Here is a 19,187-nt window from a genome sequence, read left to right as displayed (position 1 = left end):
TCAGCACAATATCCCACTACTTCCGAAAACAAGAAGAATCTTACTCAAATGGTACATCCATTCACAATGGGAAGAGTCACCAAATTTTCCTGTCTGCACCCCACCCACACAACAATATCCTGCAGATTCGAATAATTTCAAGAGCAGAGGTGGGGGGGAGGAGATTAGCAACACAAACACACAAACACAAAATCTATATGATCCATGCTCAGCAGGATCTTTGGCTCCAAGCTGTTATTTATGGTGTAATTTTTTATATTACTATTAAAAGAATTTAAGGTTCGATTAGAATATCATATTTTAATTCTATTCTAATGCCATATAATTTTAAAGGCTACATGCTGTTTTTATACATTAACAGGAATTATCCACTTTTCCTTTTAAACGAATGTAAGAGATGCCTGTAAAAGCCATCTAAAAAATCTGCTTTAAAAATTCATGTTTTGAATCATTTGGGAAAGGCGGCACAGATTCCAATCCTATCAAAGTACAGTACTGGTTCATTAATAAGTTATCTCTAATGAGACAAATAATGCTCTGTAATTGTTATAATATTTCCCAGAAGTCTAGTGTTCTAATGAATACACTATGTCACTACCTCAAAAAATTACATATCCTCTAAAATGATAATGGCTTTCACAGGCAATATCTACAAGAGGTACAACTGCCTACTGAGGTCTGCATCTACAGAACTTTGTGAGGGACTCTTAAGGAGATAATTGATACTGGATAATTAATGGCAAAGGAGGGGGTGTTGGTTCTATTAAGAATATCAGAGGATATTGATGGAAAGCTTACAGGCATGTGATTGGTTGGGATCAACAAGAAACATGTGATCTTCCTATTGATTGCTGCAAGTTTTACTCTTGCTGCAGGGTACGGGGGAGATAGAGAAAGTAACCTCTCTTTATGAGTGTATCAAACTTAGGAAAAAGTTCCTCCATCTTTGCCTGGATGGAGGCAACTGTCAATGGAGAAATAACTTTCCCAATCCACATATGCGTTCCCCCTGTTACAACACTTAACTCTGACCAACTGGAAAACGTTTCTTAAGAATCCTGCTAATCTAATCTCCTACCACTTAGATAAAAAAAATATCGGAATCAGTATCGTATCAGGAAGCAGGCTGTGGGTGTAGTGTATAACCTGATTTGGGCAACAACAGTATTGTAACACGTCTGAAAAAATTATGGGTTCCTAGTTATTCAAGCAGCTAAATGTTTATGCTAAGAACTGAAATACTTTCTCAGAAGAAATGTGTAAAAATATAAATAACCATTTATAGGTTATCAAGGAAGCCAATAAGGACTACTTCAAGTTAATATTTTTGTACCCATTGTTTATCAATGCTGTTATATGGCCAGAATACAAACTGAGCTGATCACCTAAATGTGGAGTCAAACTGTTTTTTCAAACCATCAACAATATTTTTGAAGCACACTAAACATTATTAAATAATAATATAATTTTCAATAATATTACCCATTCCTGGAGGCCCAGGTAGCCTCCATGGCTAGAAGTGCCTTTTACAAGTTGTTACGGTACAACAATTTCAAAGATCCCTGAGCTAGGAGAGCCTGACCACAGCAGTTCAGGCACTGGGGACTCAAGACTGCATTAATATAATGCACTCTGTGTAGATCGTCTCTTGCACTTGACATGGAAACTCTAGTTAGTGCAGAACACTGCTGCAATAGTGCTGGCACAGTAAGTATGACCCTGTCAGCATATAGCACCTCTACTCAGGGATCTGGTTCGCCAGAAGCGGCTTAGTCATGCTGGCCACATGACCCAGAAGCTGTACGCCGGCTCCCTCGGCCAATAAAGCGAGATGAGCGCCGCAACCCCAGAGTCGTCCGCAACTGGAACTAATGGTCAGGGGTCCCTTTACCTTTATCCAGACACATAATTGCTGGCACATTTTAATCTTTTTCACTGCTGACAATAAAAAAATAATTTTAATATTTCTTGTAAACTGCTTAGAGATTTTACTATGATCAAGCAGTATATAAATTTTGTAAAATAAATAAACCAAAACGTTTACAGTGTGCTTACAGTTCACAGGACACCTTCCATACTGGCAGCAGCCAGTATGGAAAATAGAGGGTTCAGAAAATAGAGGGTTCCTGATTTGTCCAAATTAAGCCTAGCTCATCTGCACTGATAGAAGTGTTGATGATTCTGGAAACTAATCAGCAATAACTACCAAAGGACTGTGTGCATAAGTTAAGTATTGTGCACAGGGCAGCAGTAAAATTGTGCAACCCAGGAAGAACGAACTATTCTAGTCAATTAGTTGCAATTCGCTAGCAGCTCAGTATCAGAATTCCATTTATTATTTGCAAAGACTGTATCAAAAATTTAGTGACATTTGGAATGCCTCATTACAGTGATACCTCCGGTTGCAGACGGGATCCGTTCCAGAGGTCCGGTCGGATCCCGAGGTTTCCACTGCGCATGCGCACGTGGCAAAACCAATCAAATACTTCCAGGTTTTCCGCTTTCGCATCCTGAAGTTTACGTAACCAGAGGGTTACCTAACCAGAGGTACTACTGTACTTGTATAGAGCAAAGTACGGTATTTTGGGAGCAGTTTTCAAAAATGTTGTGGAAACAGGTTGCAGGTTTGAAGCAAATGGGAGGAGCTACAGCTGAGACCAACCTTTCTTCAGCTTTCATTCTTTGAAGATCAAAAATGTAGAGCCACACAAACTTCTCTCCCTTCAATCTTCCTTGTTTCCACACAAATTCCATCCTACATTCCCTACATTAACCATGATGTAAGGTTACATTTACCCTCATGTTAACCATAATTAGCTCTAGCTCAGTTGTGGGGAACCTCTGGCACATGGGTGTAATTAGGCCTGCCAGGCTCTTTAGGGCAAACCACATCCACCTTTCCCAGGGCCAGGATGGAAGATGAAATGTTCATGGGAGAACAAACAGTGTGCAAGTCTATGAGGTAGCTACTAAAAATTTCAGAAAAATACTACTACTGCACAAGACAAACATCATTTGATATAGCCTACTCTCATCAACTTCAATCTAAATTCTAATCAAGAATTTAGAAAAAGTAATCACTTATCAGCTTCCACATACAAGATTCATTCCCTCTCTAAATACCCCGAGCTTGATTAAGAACATGCAATTTAAAAGCTTGCACGCTTTCTAAAACTAGGTGGTCTAATGTTTCACTAACACACAATCAGACTATGAAGCCAGATCAAACGAAGAGGCAGAAGGTTATATCTGCTTATTTTCTCTACTATCTGACCTTAGAATGCTCCTCAACATTAAGAATATACAAAATATTTCAACACTAATCCACTGCTAACTTAAACACACTAATTAACCCACTGTCTCCTTATTGTTGTCTTTAACAAAACACCACCACCAAACCTGCCACAATTTATCATTCAAGAAAAAGCCTGCCAAAATTATTGGTTAGACTCAAATACAGTGGTTCAGTATGAAACTGTAGTACAATTCATCTTGAAAATTTAGTAAGCATGTTTATCTACTGAAGCCTCAACTTCAGACTCCCTAGTTATCACTGCAAAAATAAACTATTAAAGCAGCATAGTGGTGCTGATCGGTCACAAAACTTCTCACACTCAGACCAAGGTTACCCACAGGCATAATATTAACAGCCCAAAGTACAAACTTAAATGGCTGCAAATGTTCCCTGCATCAGAACTTCAAAATGGCCAGGGTGGAAAAATACTGTTGTATAAAATTTAGGGGAGCAAAAAAACAACAACCCCAAACCTGCAAAGCTTCAGTGCAGAAGGAAGTTTAAGCTTCTATAACATTTGACAGCTACTTTTATCCATTACCACGGAACATGTGAAAGCACAGGTTACTTCTGAAACACAGAAGGAAAGGAACCCAAAGATGTCATTATCCCTATAAAACAGAAACAGTCAAGACGTGCAGATTAGCTGACAATAGAACACAACAGTACAGTCAAGGAACCGAGATATTATCAACGTTATTTCAACTGATCCAATCTCATTGCCTGCTTGAGTTCAAAGAAATCCATCTACCCTGTGTTTGCATATTGCCTATCAAAGGAACTGTGACTTTAAAAACAGAGTGACTGTGGGGAAAGCTCTGCCTTTTTTGTCTGCTAATATTACCATACTTTTCCGTGCATAAGACTAGGGTTTTTTTTACTTTAAAATAGTGTTAAAGGGGGGTAGTCTTATACACAGGGGCAATCTCCCCCCATTTTCTTAATTTCGAGTCCCCAAAAATAGAGGGTGTCTTATATACGGGGGGGGGGGGGGGTGTTATACACGGAAAAATATGGTATTTCACTTTTGTTTTGATACAGCTGTGAGGGGGCTGAAAGTGCTCTTGAAGAAGATTCTAACCACACTAGCACAATGTGTCTAAAAGTATGCTTTCTTTTAAAGATAAGACCTTGCCCTGCTACACCATCCAAGACCAGCATATGTACAATAAACACAATAGTAGAACTATTTATGAACCCTCCTGAATATTGCACGTTGTTTAAACCTGATTGGTTACTAGAACTGATTTGTCATTGTAAAACAAGTTACAAAAGGTTCATCAGAATCTATTGGTACGTTCTTCTGTTTTGGGTAGCATAAATGGAAAAAGATTCTGAATGCAATACTTTTATCTCTATTTCAGGCTCTCAAACTGGCTGTTTATGGAGAACACTTCTTGTGATGCAAATGACAAACTACAGTCTTTAAAGTTTAAGGTCTAAACTGAGAAGGGGACTTCATAACAATAAAAATTATGTGGCAAAGAGGTTTGCCTGACTTGTAAAATAAAAGATCTCACCCTACTCCTTCAGTGAAGTTATTCAGGGGAATTCTAAGTCAGCATTTCAGCTTAAGGCTTTCACTGGTAATAACAAGGCATTCAATTCACACTACAATAGTTAAAACTGTTAAACAAAAGACATTTGAAGGACTTTTGCTTTTATGTAATAGATACCTGGACCAAGGCAGAAATAACATTTAGTACACAGAAAATTGACTAACTTGTAACAAAGTTAGCTGATGTCAGCCAACTTGCTTGTGTTAAATACTATACCCCAAAACTAAACAGACATACATATATATATTAAAAGCTAATAGGGATAGCAGCTTCAGCTAAAAACATCAGAGTCAAGCAATACTATGAACCTCAGGCCTAAACTTCAAAGTAGGTTTCACTAGCCTTCAGAAAAATGTGTATACAGGCATACCTCATTTTATTGTGCTCATATATTGCTCTGTGCTAGGATGTGGGTGAAGCTGCAGGCAGCCTGGCCACTCTCAGGGGAAGAAAGCACACACACACACACACACACACACACATGCATGCACGCACACACCCCGCTGCCCCTCTTCTGGCCACTGGCAGGAGCAAAACTAGGCTTTATTTCACCTGGGTCAAAGACCCAGTTTGTCACACACACCCCACATGCATTTGCATACACACACACACAGAGGCTGGAAGCTTAAATGGTGAACCCTCCAGAGGCTTCACTCAGGGCAAAAAAGCTGGCTAGGCCCTCCCCGCCCCCCAGCTATGCCACAGGAGCAGAGCTGGCTAGGGCTGGAACGATGTTTTCCCTTCTCACCCCTGCAGCCAGGAGGGCCTGGCTTAACAGATTACAGTATAGCCTAAAATACCTTTTATACACAGGGAGAAACACAAAATAATAGTGATCCACTTTATTGCAATGTTTGCTTTATTGTGGTGGTCTGGAACTAAACCTGCAATATCTCTGAGATATGCCTGTACATGCAAACATGTTCAAAGCGTCAAAGCACTTAGGGCTAATGTACTAGTGCCAGCACACACACACACCCCACAATCCAGACAAGGAGATCCATGAGCATATCACTTCCTGTGGCAGGAACTGAGAGGTATTTAATTTAACTTTTCCTGAATTCTTACGTGAACCCTTTTTAGGAGTAAAACACAGCATATGAATTATTTTAGACTAGAGCTAGAACAGGACATTTTCATGTTCTCATTGAAGCGCTAACACCATACTATTTGCAGATGTTGCAACCGAGGCTAATACCTCTGAATGTCTACCTGCATCCTGTTGTGGGGGGATTAGCAAAGAAAAATGGCAGACAGGAAAAGAAGTAACCACCCTCTTCCCACACAGTTTCACCGTTCAACCTTAAAGCTAATTTTCTTTACAAAGACCCCAGGACAGTTAAGTGTTAATGCATAACATGTAGTTCCCAATAAGAGAATCTCCACCAAACAAAATCTGTACTTCTTCTAAATAACTAGATGTTGCATACTTTTCATTCTACTCTTAAGGCAATGTTCAAAAAGTACAGTGGTACCTCGGGTTACATACGCTTCAGGTTACAGACTCGCTAACCCAGAAATAGTACCTCGGGTTAAGAACTTTGCTTCAGGATGAGAACAGAAATCGTGCTCCGGCGGCACAGCGGCAGCAGGAGGCCCCATTAGCTAAAGTGGTGCTTCAGGTTAAGAACAGTTTCAGGTTAAGAACAGACCTCTGGAACGAATTAAGTTCTTAACCCAAGGTACCACTGTATTCCTATATGCTAGCACTTAAAACATTGGGCCAACTATGTATGTTCTCTCTATTAAAATGAATATTCCCTAACAAACATATTCTATAACAAACTCTGAGGTGCTATTATTATGCACCAGAGGAAGAGGCAAAACATTAGATGACTTCCTCTTCTCTTAATAAGAGATTTAAACACATATGTCAAAGACAGGACAAAATTCCATGACCTTTTAAATGTGTTTGTTTTTGTTATTATGCATTTTGTGTGATCCTTGGATGAAGGGTGGTATACAATCAATCAATCAGTCAATCGATTGATTGATTGATTGATTTCCGCCACTAGATAACCAACAGTTCAATTTTATACATATCACCTCAGCATGAGTTCAATGGGGCCTATTTTCCAGGGTAGTGGGTATAAAACTGAAGCCTAAATAAGTTTAGAAAATACTCAGTTTAGACCTCAATCGTATACCCACCTCTTTGAAGTAAGCCCCACTGTACTGTTTATAACCACAGACCTTTGTAGCTGTTGTACAATATTCTATTGCAGTATATAGTTTTACAAATAAAGAAATAAAACTCGATTACTTCTGAGTAAACTTACATGGGATTATGCTATTTGAGAATACTCACAAATCAGACAATAAAACAAGTACATTATATCTAATTCTGGGCAGATGCTTTAAAGTTCAGAGATTTGTTATCATTTGCAGGGAAATCTCAGCAGACTGCATCGGGGCAACAACAGATTGGCAAATGAATTCTGAAAACATTTGAAGAGAAGAGAGCCAAAAATGGCAACAAGATCTATTTTTCCACACTCCACCGCCTACCTACATTTATTATGGATAAATTTGTTACTGTTATAATCACAATGGGATACATCAATGTGAACTGCACAGACAACATGGAGTTTTTTTAAGAAACCACTGCAAATCTAGGACAGTTCTATCTAAAAGCTTTCAGTGGTTGATAAGGGAAGAACATTATATACATTAGTCCATATGGTGTTAGGGAAGGAATCCAATATTTCACAAAACATTTAAGAGACTGGGCACAATCCAGTCAAATGTAAACAACTAATTCTCCCTCTAAAACCTTGACTGAATCACCAGTGGCATAGCGTGGGGGGTGCAGGGGGGGCCGGCCACAACGGGCGCAACATCTGGGGGGGGCGCTCACACTCGCAGCTCTCTGCCCCTACCTGGCTCCACGGGTTAGGGGGCGCAAATTACTTGCCTTGCCCTGGGTGCTGACAACCCACGCTACGTCACTGTGAATCACACCCTGTGTAAGTTTTATAACTACTCTGACATGAAGGGTAAAAAAAAAAGTCTTTAAAAGATGTCACTACAGCTGTCTTGCAAAATAAAAATGCAAGTGTATTGTCAATAGCCAGCTGTTAGCTCCCCCTCTAGATTCTCAGCAGTATTATTTAGCCCAGGAACATTTAATAGAAGACAACCATAAAAGCAGAAGCTACCCTAGCTTTCCTTGAAGAAACGTGTCAACAAAAGCAGGACAATATAAATGTACAGTGAAGCACCTCAAAGGCATCGCTATGTAGTCTGGAGTGCATTTCTACCCAGAATTACAAATGACAAAACTTGACCGACAGAGAGCAAAGAGCGTATTCCGCAGAGGCAAGCGCCTCTTCGGCATATTTGCGTCTGATCTCGTGTGCTTTGCAAACTCCCCAATTCCACGGACTCCTCCACCAACCCCAGCACCCCATTTCTGCAGGGGAAGGGAGAAGTGCGAGGGGAATGGGGTGTTTCGAGGCCGCCTCACCTGAGAGAGCTGCCTGGGGTTGGGGCAGCCGAAGAGCGCGGAGCTGGAGCTGAAGCTGATGGCTCCTCTGCGGCTGAGGACATGCTGCGGGACCGGCCTGTCCAGAGGCAGCACCGGCAGCTGGTAACATACTTCCATTGAAACGGAGGCGCCGCCGCCGCCGCTTCGTCTTCTGGAGCGCCCACAAAAGCCAGGCCAGGCTCCCGGAGCGAAGCGAGGCCAGGCCCGCCGCCCTCACCTGCCCCACGCGCCGGGAACGGGTCGGTCAAAGGAGAAGCGGCGCTGAGGGGGCTTTCCCCGCACCCCGGCCCACCCCGCTCCGCGCCCGCCGACGCAGCCCTAGGGAAGGCTGAGGGGGAAGCAAGTGCCGAGGAGGGAGGAGGAGGAGAAGCAGCAGCAGCCGCGGCAAGTCCCGTCTCGAGTCCCCCGGTCAGCTCCGCAGCCGGGACGGCCGCGTGCCGCCGCTCATGGGTGCCGGCGAGCGGGCCCGGGTGGCTGCGGCGACGGCGGCGGGCTGATTTGGGTGAGACACAACTCGGCTGCGGCAGCGCCGCTATTGTCCGGCACGAGGCGCGGCCCCGCGCGAGGGGAGGGGCCAGGTAGTGGCGGTTGGTGATGCCGCAGCTGTGGTGGAGGCGACGGAAGCGTCAGCGGGAGGGGGGGGGGGAGAGCAGCTGCGCGTGCAGGAGCGAGAGGCCGCCTTTGCCTCTCCCGCGCCCGCAGTCAGGCGCAAGCCCCAAGCGAAGGCGAGCGCACGCGCCCAGGGAAGCACCAGCCAGGGCGGGCGGGCGGCCGGGCGGGCAGGCTGTGTGTCGGCGCGCCTATGCGCAGCGGGGACGCCGACGGAGCTTGTGCGTCCTGACGTCATTCCTCCTGCCTGGCTTACCCCCCCCCCCCCGTTGCTTTTGCTAAGGGAGAGTAAAGGGAGGGCGGGTGCTTTCTTAACAATCGTTTCTGTTTCCCTGCTCAGCATATAGGATCTTCTTTTTCTTTCCCTAGAGGCCCCTTATATCTCTTCAGCTTCGATCTACTTCGTTCTCCAGCACCTCGTGAGGAGAAAATCTCTACTGATGTTCTGGCTGAATGCAGACTTGATGGCCGCAACATCCAACCGACTTTTCCTTCCCCCTCCTCGCCCCTGTTTTAATTATCTTACCTACAGAATCTCACATAAATTGAGTTACATTTTGAAGGGATTCATGTGGCACTCGGCTCTTTTGTTTGCTGCTGCCGCTAGTGCAGCAGCAGCGGCACTCAAAACCACACTTCTCAGGCTCAGCCCGCCCTAGGCAACCTCTGCCTCGCTTTGCAATGTGGCTCCAGCTCCACTTGCCTTCTTCCCTCTCCCCTCAACCTATCCTGCAACTGCCTTGTCAATTTCTAGCCCGTTCTCTGCGAGATGGCAGGAGATGAAGGACTCAAGGTGACATGATAAGAGTCATTGTTGACAATTGCTCACTTTCATTGCACTCTCGCCTTTGTTTGCATGTTTTTGTAGTGCTTCAATTACCTACAAAACCTGTTCGCCCAAAAAGGATTAGCATGAGAAAAGAATTGTGTTGTAAGCTATGGAAAACAATGGCTCTTATCATACTGCTTCAGCTCTCAAAAATGATAGGTTGCAGGGTATGTGTGAAGAAAGCACATGAAACCACAGCCTTGCTGAAGCTAAGCAGGGCTGGGTCTAGTCTGGGACTGTCTTGAGAACCACATGAATGCCGCCATGGGTTCCATGAAAGAAGAAAATCTGGATATAATTATAAGTACTGTAAATAATTAGTCTTGTGTACAGCTTTGTATAGTACAATGTAAGTCTTCTGGGAAGAAACTCTAGCACTCCTGGCATGGTGTTGGCTCTTAATCACTGGTACACTTAAGACATCCCTAATGCCTAAGAACTCACTCATTTCCCCCAGTTCTAGTTACAGGTAGGTAGCCGTGTTGGTCTGCCGTAGACAAAACAAAATTAAAAAAATCCTTCCAGTAGCACCTTAGAGACCAACTAAGTTTGTTATTGGTATGAGCTTTTGTGTGCATGCACACTTCTTCAGATACCCAAGTTACCTTCTTAGACTCCAGCAGTGTATACATCACATATATGACACTTCCAAGAGAGGGTTTCACTAAAGAGTACACTAGGTATCTAAACAAGTAAGTTTATTCTATAGCTTGCTGATTTGAGCACCATTTATACCTAGGACTATGTTTGCCCCAAATCATAATATTGACCTTGAGAGTATTTTATAGATAGACTTGATTACAGTATGTGCTGAATACCTCAAATAGATTTTGAGGCCCAATTGGGAAAGAGAGGAGCACTAAATCATCGGCATACGTCAAGACTGAGATCCTTCTGTTCCTAATTATTTTTCATTGCCTAATTATGGCAGCAAGTCATTAATATAAAAGTTTAAAAGAGTGGGAGCCAGAACACAACTTGTTGGAGATATGCAATTTTGCCATCGCTTGAAAACTATCAAAAAAGCAACATTCTTCCTAAAGGGGAATTGTGATTCATATAAGAAGGTATTCCCATCCAGTAGTTGAGGAACCATAATTATTCTCCAAATGATGTAGTGTAGTCATGGTTTTTTATTTATATAGAGGAATTACTGAATCCAAGGGCCAATCACATGGGCCTTTCACACTGAATTGGAAGCTTCCCTGCTGGCAATTCTGGATGACAATACTGCAGAAAAGACCCTCAAAAACAACCCTGACCACATAGATTGCATCATGCTGAAATAGCTCCCATATTATTATACGTGTGTTTAAAGGGCAACTGAACTGATGTAATAACATCCCTCCAAACAAACCCCACGTGCCAGACTATAACATTATATATGTAAAGGGAGGGGGAGAATTCCCAGAAGAAACATAAACAATTGAAAACACCAAAAGCACCAAACCCATTGAACTCTAGCCACTTCCTGCTCCTGCTGCCAAAGCAAATATGCAGGTGGAGTATAATGCAAGATCCAAGATTGCACAATGGAAGGTGTGGAAGTATGAGAAGGAGAGAGAAAACAGAGTTTCTGATCATTTTTCTTTGAAATTTGAGAGCACCGTGATAAAGGAAAATATTTCCTCAGCTTACTGCGCCTCTTTCTCCACCCTCTTTTGTTTCCTCTTCTCAGCTTGTCTCTGCTTGTCACCTTACACTTGCTATGACATATAGAACTCTAGCCCTGTAGCAAAAATTGATGGGTAAACTGATAGGTCACAGTATTGATACTATCAGGTAATATTTGTGATTTATGATATGAATTCTCCAGGCTGGGATGCACCTGTTACCAGAGCCTCATAGGGTTAGGAAGGTATCAAGGAGATGATTACCAGAGAATGAATATTTTTCACCGTTTTTCACATTTGTGTAGAGCAAAGTAATATTATCTGGTAAGGGATTAAAAGCAAAGGAGATGGAGGAATAAAAATAAAGCCATCTATGTCTACCTGGTCAACAGTATGGTTAATTATTATGCAAATTTGACATTTGACCCTTTGCTATAGCTCTCTGTCTGATATCTCTACATCATCTCAAAATCATGGCCATATGGGTGATACTGAAAGCCATGGGATTTGTTGGGTTCAGCAAAGAACAATGTAGAAAGAGAAAGCAGGTGTTTTTCTGTTTGGGCCCGAGACACTAAATGGGAATGCAAATATAGGCAAACACACAGTAAACTATGGTTTGTTGAGGATGCTGAGAGCCCACAGGTAAACCTACAATGCATAAAGTGTAAAGCAGGCTCGTTCCCTGATGTCCACACCAGTTTGTGGCAACTTACATTCTTCTATCCATTACTTCACACGCAGCTGTACAGACAAGCCTGTGTGAGCACATTGCCAACGTCTACACTACATTATGATACAAGCCTAGAAAAATCAGAAGCTGAATACATTTCAAAGTTCTTATTTTCAAACAATAATATTTGTTTTAATTTACTACAATGCTTGTAGTGTTTATTGGATGAGTTTAATTTGCACATGAGTGCAAAACCCATGCAACGCATGTACAACTGTGGGGAGTAAATGACATCTCACTGTGTGCAAGTCTAATATTTAAAATAACATGCTAATTGTGAGTGGCTATTACAATTTTGGTTCAAAACATTTTAGAATGTGGTTCACATTTCACAATGGAGGTAGCATCATTTATATGAAATGAAATCTTGTTCTTTACTAAAATTAATTAGCAACCTTTTAAAAGTGCAATTAGAACTCTTATTTTCAGCTAATTAATTTTACAGAAACTGCAAGCAGAGTGCAAATAAGAGGTGTTTCCCACGATACAGGAATTTACTATTTGACTAATAGTGCAAAACCATACTCAGAGGTTTGCCAAGTGAGGAGCATTTGTATCATGGTATTGAGCTCAGAGTCAAAAGAGAATAAGCAAGACAAGTCTGAGGTGACTGTACCACCAACTGGAGAATCAGGTCAGGCTCTTGGCACTGGTATTTTTGAGTCAACAGAGCCCAAAGACTGATGGTTTGGAGCCCACAGAACCTGAGGCTAACAGTCTGGAACCTGCAGAGCCTAATCCAGGACCCTTGCACATGCCACCCCCAAGTTTGACTTAGAGGAATCAAATACTTCCCATTCTACCACACCTGCCTAGCAGCACAGAAAACGTGTCAGGCAAGAGGCCGCAGAAAGGCTCAGACAAGCTTGCCTGTGGGCCAGAAGGTTATAATAATATAGATAATAAATAATTTTTTATACCCTGCCCATCTGGCTGGGTTTCCCCAGCCACTCTGGACGGCTCCCAACAAAATATGGGTGTTATAGATTGGTGTTATAAGAGCCACAGCCTTCAAACCAAGGAAGAGGAGCTTGGGAAAGGTAGACTGGGTGAAGTGACTCAAGGCCTCAGGTTCATTTCCAGGCTTACCTCCAGCCTTTGTTGGAGCAAGTTGCCCAGTTGGAACTTTCTGGGCTGTCTTATCCATTGGAATACCTGGTACAAATGAGCCATAGCAATTAGGATGAGAGGAAGGCTCCCAATGCCATTGGCAGTGCAAATCTTCCACCTCTACCAACCACACATCTGTGGAAATGCCTCCACATGCTGCAGGATGGCTGTGCTGGCTAAGTTGTCCAGTTGGATCACTAAAATAGGATAGTCATGGGTGGGTTATGGGCAACACACTGGAGGACTGCAGACCATCCCAGACACTAAACCCCTTCATTTCATTGGTTTCCCAGAAAACTCACCAGGAATCTATACCAAGTTAGAAAAAATATAAGAAGACTCAGTTCTCACCACCTCCCAAGGTACTGCTTGGATGCCATGTGAACTCTAGAGAGGTAACTCTGCCTGCCTTTACCAGCACAACTCTGAATGTGAACTCAGCTACATTGGCAAAGAAAAAGCGCTTTATATGTGTTGCATATGCATTATGACACTGTGACACCAGATGGCGCTATGGAGTTCCATTTTTCCTAACCCTATTTTTCATACAAAGTTTGCAACGCGTTTAACTGAAACACCTCTTTGATGTGTCTAGATCCAACCAGAATGATTGCTCTGTTAAATCTGTACAGTGGTACCTCGGGTTAAGTACTTAATTTGTTCCGGAGGTCTGTTCTTAACCTGAAACTGTTCTTAGCCTGAAGCACCACTTTAGCTAATGGGGCCTCCCAATGCTGCCGCACCGCCAGAGCACGATTTCTGTTCTCATCCTGAAGCAAAGTTCTTAACCCGAGGTAATATTTCTGCATTAGCGGAGTCTGTAACCTCTGAAGTGTATGTAACCTGAAGCGTATGTAACCTGAGGTACAACTGTATCATATTTTCAAAGTCCTTTTCTTCTAAATATGTATCTTAGGAATTCTCTTCTCTTTAAGAGTGGTCAGAAAATTTGTTTCACCTAATGTTTGACTAGCAGCCAGGTTTAGAAAACACATAAAATCTGAGTGGTCGAAATGTATGGCTCAAATTCCAACCCCGCAGCTTTTATATGAAAACAATGTTGTCACAGCAAACAAGGTGTCTACTTTCAATTTGCTTTGAAACAGTGTTTTAAAGACAGCTTAAATGTGGGTTATATAGTAATGCCTGTCAAGAAAAGTTGCTTACCAAGCTTTTAACTCTTACTCAAAAGCTAACAGATAACAATTTTTTTAAGCGCCCTCTTTGTTATAGCCTTGTCTTAAAACCTCCTTATTTTCTACATGAGCAGTTTTCACTGCTGTTCATTTTTCTTGATCTGCACTCTAATAAACCATTTGAATTGTAACCCTCTTAGAAATAATAGATATCTTAAAGCCTGAATCAGATCATTTGTAAGTTGGAAGGGAAGAGATACAGTTAATTGGGGCAACAGTATGCTTCCATTTACTGTTGGTATTTAGCATTTATTTGACACCAGAGGAGTGCTAGGCACTGGAGATGATGTAAAGAGGCCAATTCAGATTTACGGCCAGATTTCAGCCTGCCTGGGCTAGGTCAGCGATGAGGAACCTGTGACCCTCCAGATGTTGTTGGACTACAACACAATTCTCTGGGAAGAGGGATTGATTGTTGTTGTTGTTGTTGTTGTTGTTGTTGTTGTTTAGTCGTTTAGTCGTGTCCGACTCTTCGTGACCCCATGGACCAGAGCACGCCAGGCACCTCTGTCCTCCACTACCTCCCGCAGTTTGGTCAAACTCATGCTGGTAACCTCGAAAACACTATCCAACCATCTTGTCCTCTGTCGCCCCCTTCTCCGTGTGCCCTCCATCTTTCCCAGCATCAGTGTCTTCTCCAGGGAGTCTTCTCTTCTCATCAGGTGGCCATAGTACTGGAGCCTCAGCTTCACGATCTGTCCTTCCAGTGAGCACTCAGGGCTGATTTCCTTTAGAATGGATGCGTTTGATCTTCTTGCAGTCCATGGGACTCTCAAGAGTCTTCTCCAGCACCATAATTCAAAAGCATCAATTCTTCGGCGATCAGCCTTCTTTATGGTCCAGCTCTCACTTCGATACATCACTACTGGGAAAACCATGGCTTTAACTATACGGACCTTTGTTGGCAAGGTGACGTCTCTACTTCTCAAGATGCTGTCTAGGCCTGTCATTGTCCTTCTCCCAAGAAGCAGGCGTCTTTTAATTTCGTGGCTGCTGTCACCATCTGCAGTGATCATGGAGCCCAAGAAAGTAAAATCTCTCACTGCCTCCATTTCTTCCCCTTCTATTTGCCAGGAGGTGATGGGACCAGTGGCCATGATCTTTGTTTTTTTGATGTTGAGCTTCAGACCATATTTTGCGCTCTCCTCTTTCACCCTCATTAAAAGGTTCTTTAATTCCTCCTCACTTTCTGCCATCAAGGTTGTGTCATCTGCATATCTGAGGTTGTTGATATTTCTTCCGGCAATCTTAATTCCAGCTTGGGATTCATCCAGCCCAGCCTTTCGCATGATGTATTCTGCATATAAATTAAATAAACAGGGAGACAAAATACAGCCTTGTCGTACTCCTTTCCCAATTTTGAACCAATCAGTTGTTCCATATCCAGTTCTAACTGTAGCTTCTTGTCCCACATAGAGATTTCTCAGGAGACAGATGAGGTGATCAGGCACTCCCATTTCTTTAAGAACTTGCCATAGTTTGCTGTGGTCGACACAGTCAAAGGCTTTTGCATAGTCAATGAAGCAGAAGTAGATGTCTTTCTGGAACTCTCTAGCTTTCTCCATAATTCAGCGCATGTTTGCAATTTGGTCTCTGGTTCCTCTGCCTCTTCTAAATCCAGCTTGCACTTCTGGGAGTTCTCGATCCACATACTGCTTGAGCCTTTCTTGTAGAATTTTAAGCATAACCTTGCTAGCGTGTGAAATGAGTGCAATTGTGCGGTAGTTGGAGCATTCTTTGGCACTGCCCTTCTTTGGGATTGGGATGTAGACTGATCTTCTCCAATCTTCTGGCCACTGCTGAGTTTTCCAAATTTGCTGGCATATTGAGTGTAGCACCTTATCAGCATCATCTTTTAAAATTTTAAATAGTTCAGCTGGAATACCATCACTTCCACTGGCCTTGTTATTTGCAGTGCTTTCTAAGGCCCATTTGACTTCACTTTCCAGGATGTCTGGCTCAAGGTCAGCAACCACACTACCTGGGGTGGACGAGACATCCATATCTTTCTGGTATAATTCCTCTGTGTATTCTTGCCACCTCTTCTTGATGTCTTCTGCTTCTGTTAGGTCCTTACCACTTTTGTCCTTTATTATGGTAATCTTTGTACGAAATGTTCCTTTCATATCTCCAATTTTCTTGAACAGATCTCTGGTTCTTCCCATTCTGTTGTTTTCCTCTATTTGTTTGCATTGCTCGTTTAAGAAGGCCTTCTTGTCTCTCCTTGCTATTCTTTGGAAATCTGCATTCAATTTCCTGTATCTTTCACTATCTCCCTCGCATTTTGCTTGCCTTCTCTCCTCCGCTATTTGTAAGGCCTCGTTGGACAGCCACTTTGCTTTCTTGCATTTCCTTTTCATTGGGATGGTTTTCGTTGCTGCCTCCTGTACAATGTTACGAGCCTCCATCCATAGTTCTTCAGGCACTCTGTCCACCAAATCTAAATCCTTAAACCTGTTCCTCACTTCCACTGTGTATTCATAAGGGATTTGACTTAGATTGTATCTTACTGGCCCAGTGGTTTTTCCTACTTTCTTCAGTTTAAGCTTGAATTTTGCTATAAGAAGCTGATGATCTGAGCCACAGTCAGCTCCAGGTCTTGTTTTTGCTGACTGTATAGAGCTTCTCCATCTTTGGCTGCAGAGAATATAATCAATCTGATTTCGATGCTGCCCATCTGGTGATGTCCATGTGTAGAGTCGTCTCTTGTGTTGTTGGAAAAGCGTGTTTGTGATGACCAGCTTGTTCTCTTGACAGAACTCTATTAGCCTTTGCCCTGCTTCGTTTTGATCTCCAAGGCCAAACTTGTCAGTTGTTCCTTTTATTTCTTGCCTCCCTACTTTAGCATTGCAATCCCCTATAATGAGAAGAACATCCTTCTTTGGTGTCACTTCTATAAGGTGTTGTAAGTCTTCATAGAATTGGTCAATTTCAGTTTCTTCAGCACCAGTAGTTGGTGCATAAACTTGGATTACTGTGATGTTAAAAGGTCTGCCTTGGATTCGTATCGAGATCATTCTATCATTTTTTTTTTTTGAGGGATTGATTATTAAGCTGATTATAGCTTTGTAAGGGCAATAGGGGTCGCCTAACTCTCAGCACCCTCAACAAACCATAGTTCCCAATATTCTTTGGGGAAAGCTTTGACTGTTTTCAGTGAAAATATACTGTTTATAGTGCAGATGGGGCATTAACTCCTTTGGGAGAGTATTCCCAAACTAGAAAATTGCTAAAATTGCTCTCCTTCATGTTCTACAGATATACCTGTCCAACAGATGGAAGTCTCAGCTGAAGATCTTAATACATGCACAGGTTGGTATGGGAGAAGGAGGTCCATCAGATGTTTAGATTCTCAACCATCTCAACCGTTGTTGTTTTTAAGGCAAACAACAACACCTTGAACTGGGCTCAGAAATTAATATAATATGCTGTAAATATAATTCCTTCTGAATAAGTGTAATATAGCCCCACTTAGATAAACCGGTTGGAACTCTCGGAGCACAGTTCTTCACTAATTGGAACTTTCAAACCATCTTCAAAGGTAGCTCCACACATAACTCATTATAGTAATCAGATGGTTGCTGCTCAAGCACTGAGCATTACTGGTTGTTGTTGTTGTTTATTATTATTCTTATTATTATTAAAATTAGTACACCACCATTTATCTGTAAAGTTGATTTTCTCAATCCATTCTACTTGGGCTTAAGTTCTTGGCTCCGCATTTAGCTGAGAGATGAGACTACTGGGAACCATGAACGCTCCTCTTCCATGACTTTCAACTCTGAAACTTCCTTCCAATAAACCTCATTGTACTTCAACCCCTCAGGTTTTCAGGGGCAGGTGTTAAAATCTTCGTTTTTCAACAGGCTTTTAGACAGAGATTTTAGGAAGGCCCTGGTTGCATATGAATGGGTGTTATTACAGCTCCTTCGTTTTAGGGTCATTTTTACCTATTGCATTATATGTATTTTTATTGGCCATCTCTTTGCAGACCAATCCAGCCATGTAAATGGTTTCTCACAAGCACAGACATCAATCTGGTGGGGATGCATACATAGTAAAGTTAAACCCCTGAGAAATTTTTCTAGCTGTAGTATTTCTAGGTACTGATAGCAGATGACTAATGAGTTCTTTATCATGCAGATTTGAGTTATTACCTTGAAATATATTAAATAAAGCTAGTTATGGTGTCACTTCTATTTGCTGCTTAGTAATTTTGCTAATCTTACATAAAACTGACAACCACAATTTTGTCATACTCCCACCACATATGAATATACTGGTATGTACCTCACCAGCCTCATCTTGGTGAAGTTTCTGGGTGTTTTTGTGCTAATTTTCTTGGTATTAAATACCATCTATGAATGAGCTCCCTTGTGCTGGCATAAATCAATTTTAAGGGCAATTTAGACCACCATGTGGAACACTGAAGTGAATCTGCTCTTTGAGTGTTTTCCATAGGCATCCCATTGGCCACTATGAGAATAGGATGCTGGACTGAACAAGCCTTTTGTCTGATCCAGCAAGACTTAACTTCAAACAAACAAGGCTGCTTGTATTTATGTTCTGGCTGCTCTGCAATATGGCACTACCTCCTTAAGGTTCCTTTTCCACAATAATAATAATAAATATTAAAAAAACAATATTTCTGGCTACAAGCCTGTTTTGGAGAAGGGGGTTACTTCCATAGTAAAACTCTACCTATAAACACAGGCATTCCAGGAATAGGAGCCAACTTCTAGGGGCTGAGGGGTCT

At 42.2% G+C, this 19,187-nt stretch overlaps 2 protein-coding genes across 3 annotated transcripts in view; one reads left to right on the top strand and one right to left on the bottom strand.

Annotated features, from left to right (window-relative positions):
- Nucleotides 1-9,070, bottom strand: part of PDE7A (phosphodiesterase 7A) — a 51,008-nt gene extending 41,938 nt beyond the window's left edge. Inside the window, exon 1 of one of the 2 annotated variants that reach the window (XM_077932966.1) lies at nt 8,321-9,070. In XM_077932966.1, coding sequence (XP_077789092.1) covers nt 8,321-8,458 — 138 coding nt within the window. In that variant the 5' untranslated portion in view covers nt 8,459-9,070. The remainder of the gene's footprint in view (nt 1-8,320) is intronic. The other variant, XM_077932967.1, reaches the window with a different exon arrangement.
- An 8,653-nt stretch (nt 9,071-17,723) lies between these two features.
- The window catches only part of DNAJC5B (DnaJ heat shock protein family (Hsp40) member C5 beta), a 30,132-nt gene continuing 28,668 nt past the window's right edge, over nt 17,724-19,187 (top strand). Inside the window, exon 1 of the mRNA XM_028736835.2 lies at nt 17,724-17,743. The gene's annotated coding sequence lies outside the window, so the exon portion shown is untranslated. The remainder of the gene's footprint in view (nt 17,744-19,187) is intronic.

Source organism: Podarcis muralis, chromosome 8 (assembly GCF_964188315.1).
Source record: "Podarcis muralis chromosome 8, rPodMur119.hap1.1, whole genome shotgun sequence".
Classification (NCBI taxonomy): Eukaryota; Metazoa; Chordata; class Lepidosauria; order Squamata; family Lacertidae; genus Podarcis; species Podarcis muralis.
The sequence above is the reverse complement of the archived record's forward strand: the minus strand, read 5'-3'. Positions and strand labels throughout refer to the sequence as shown.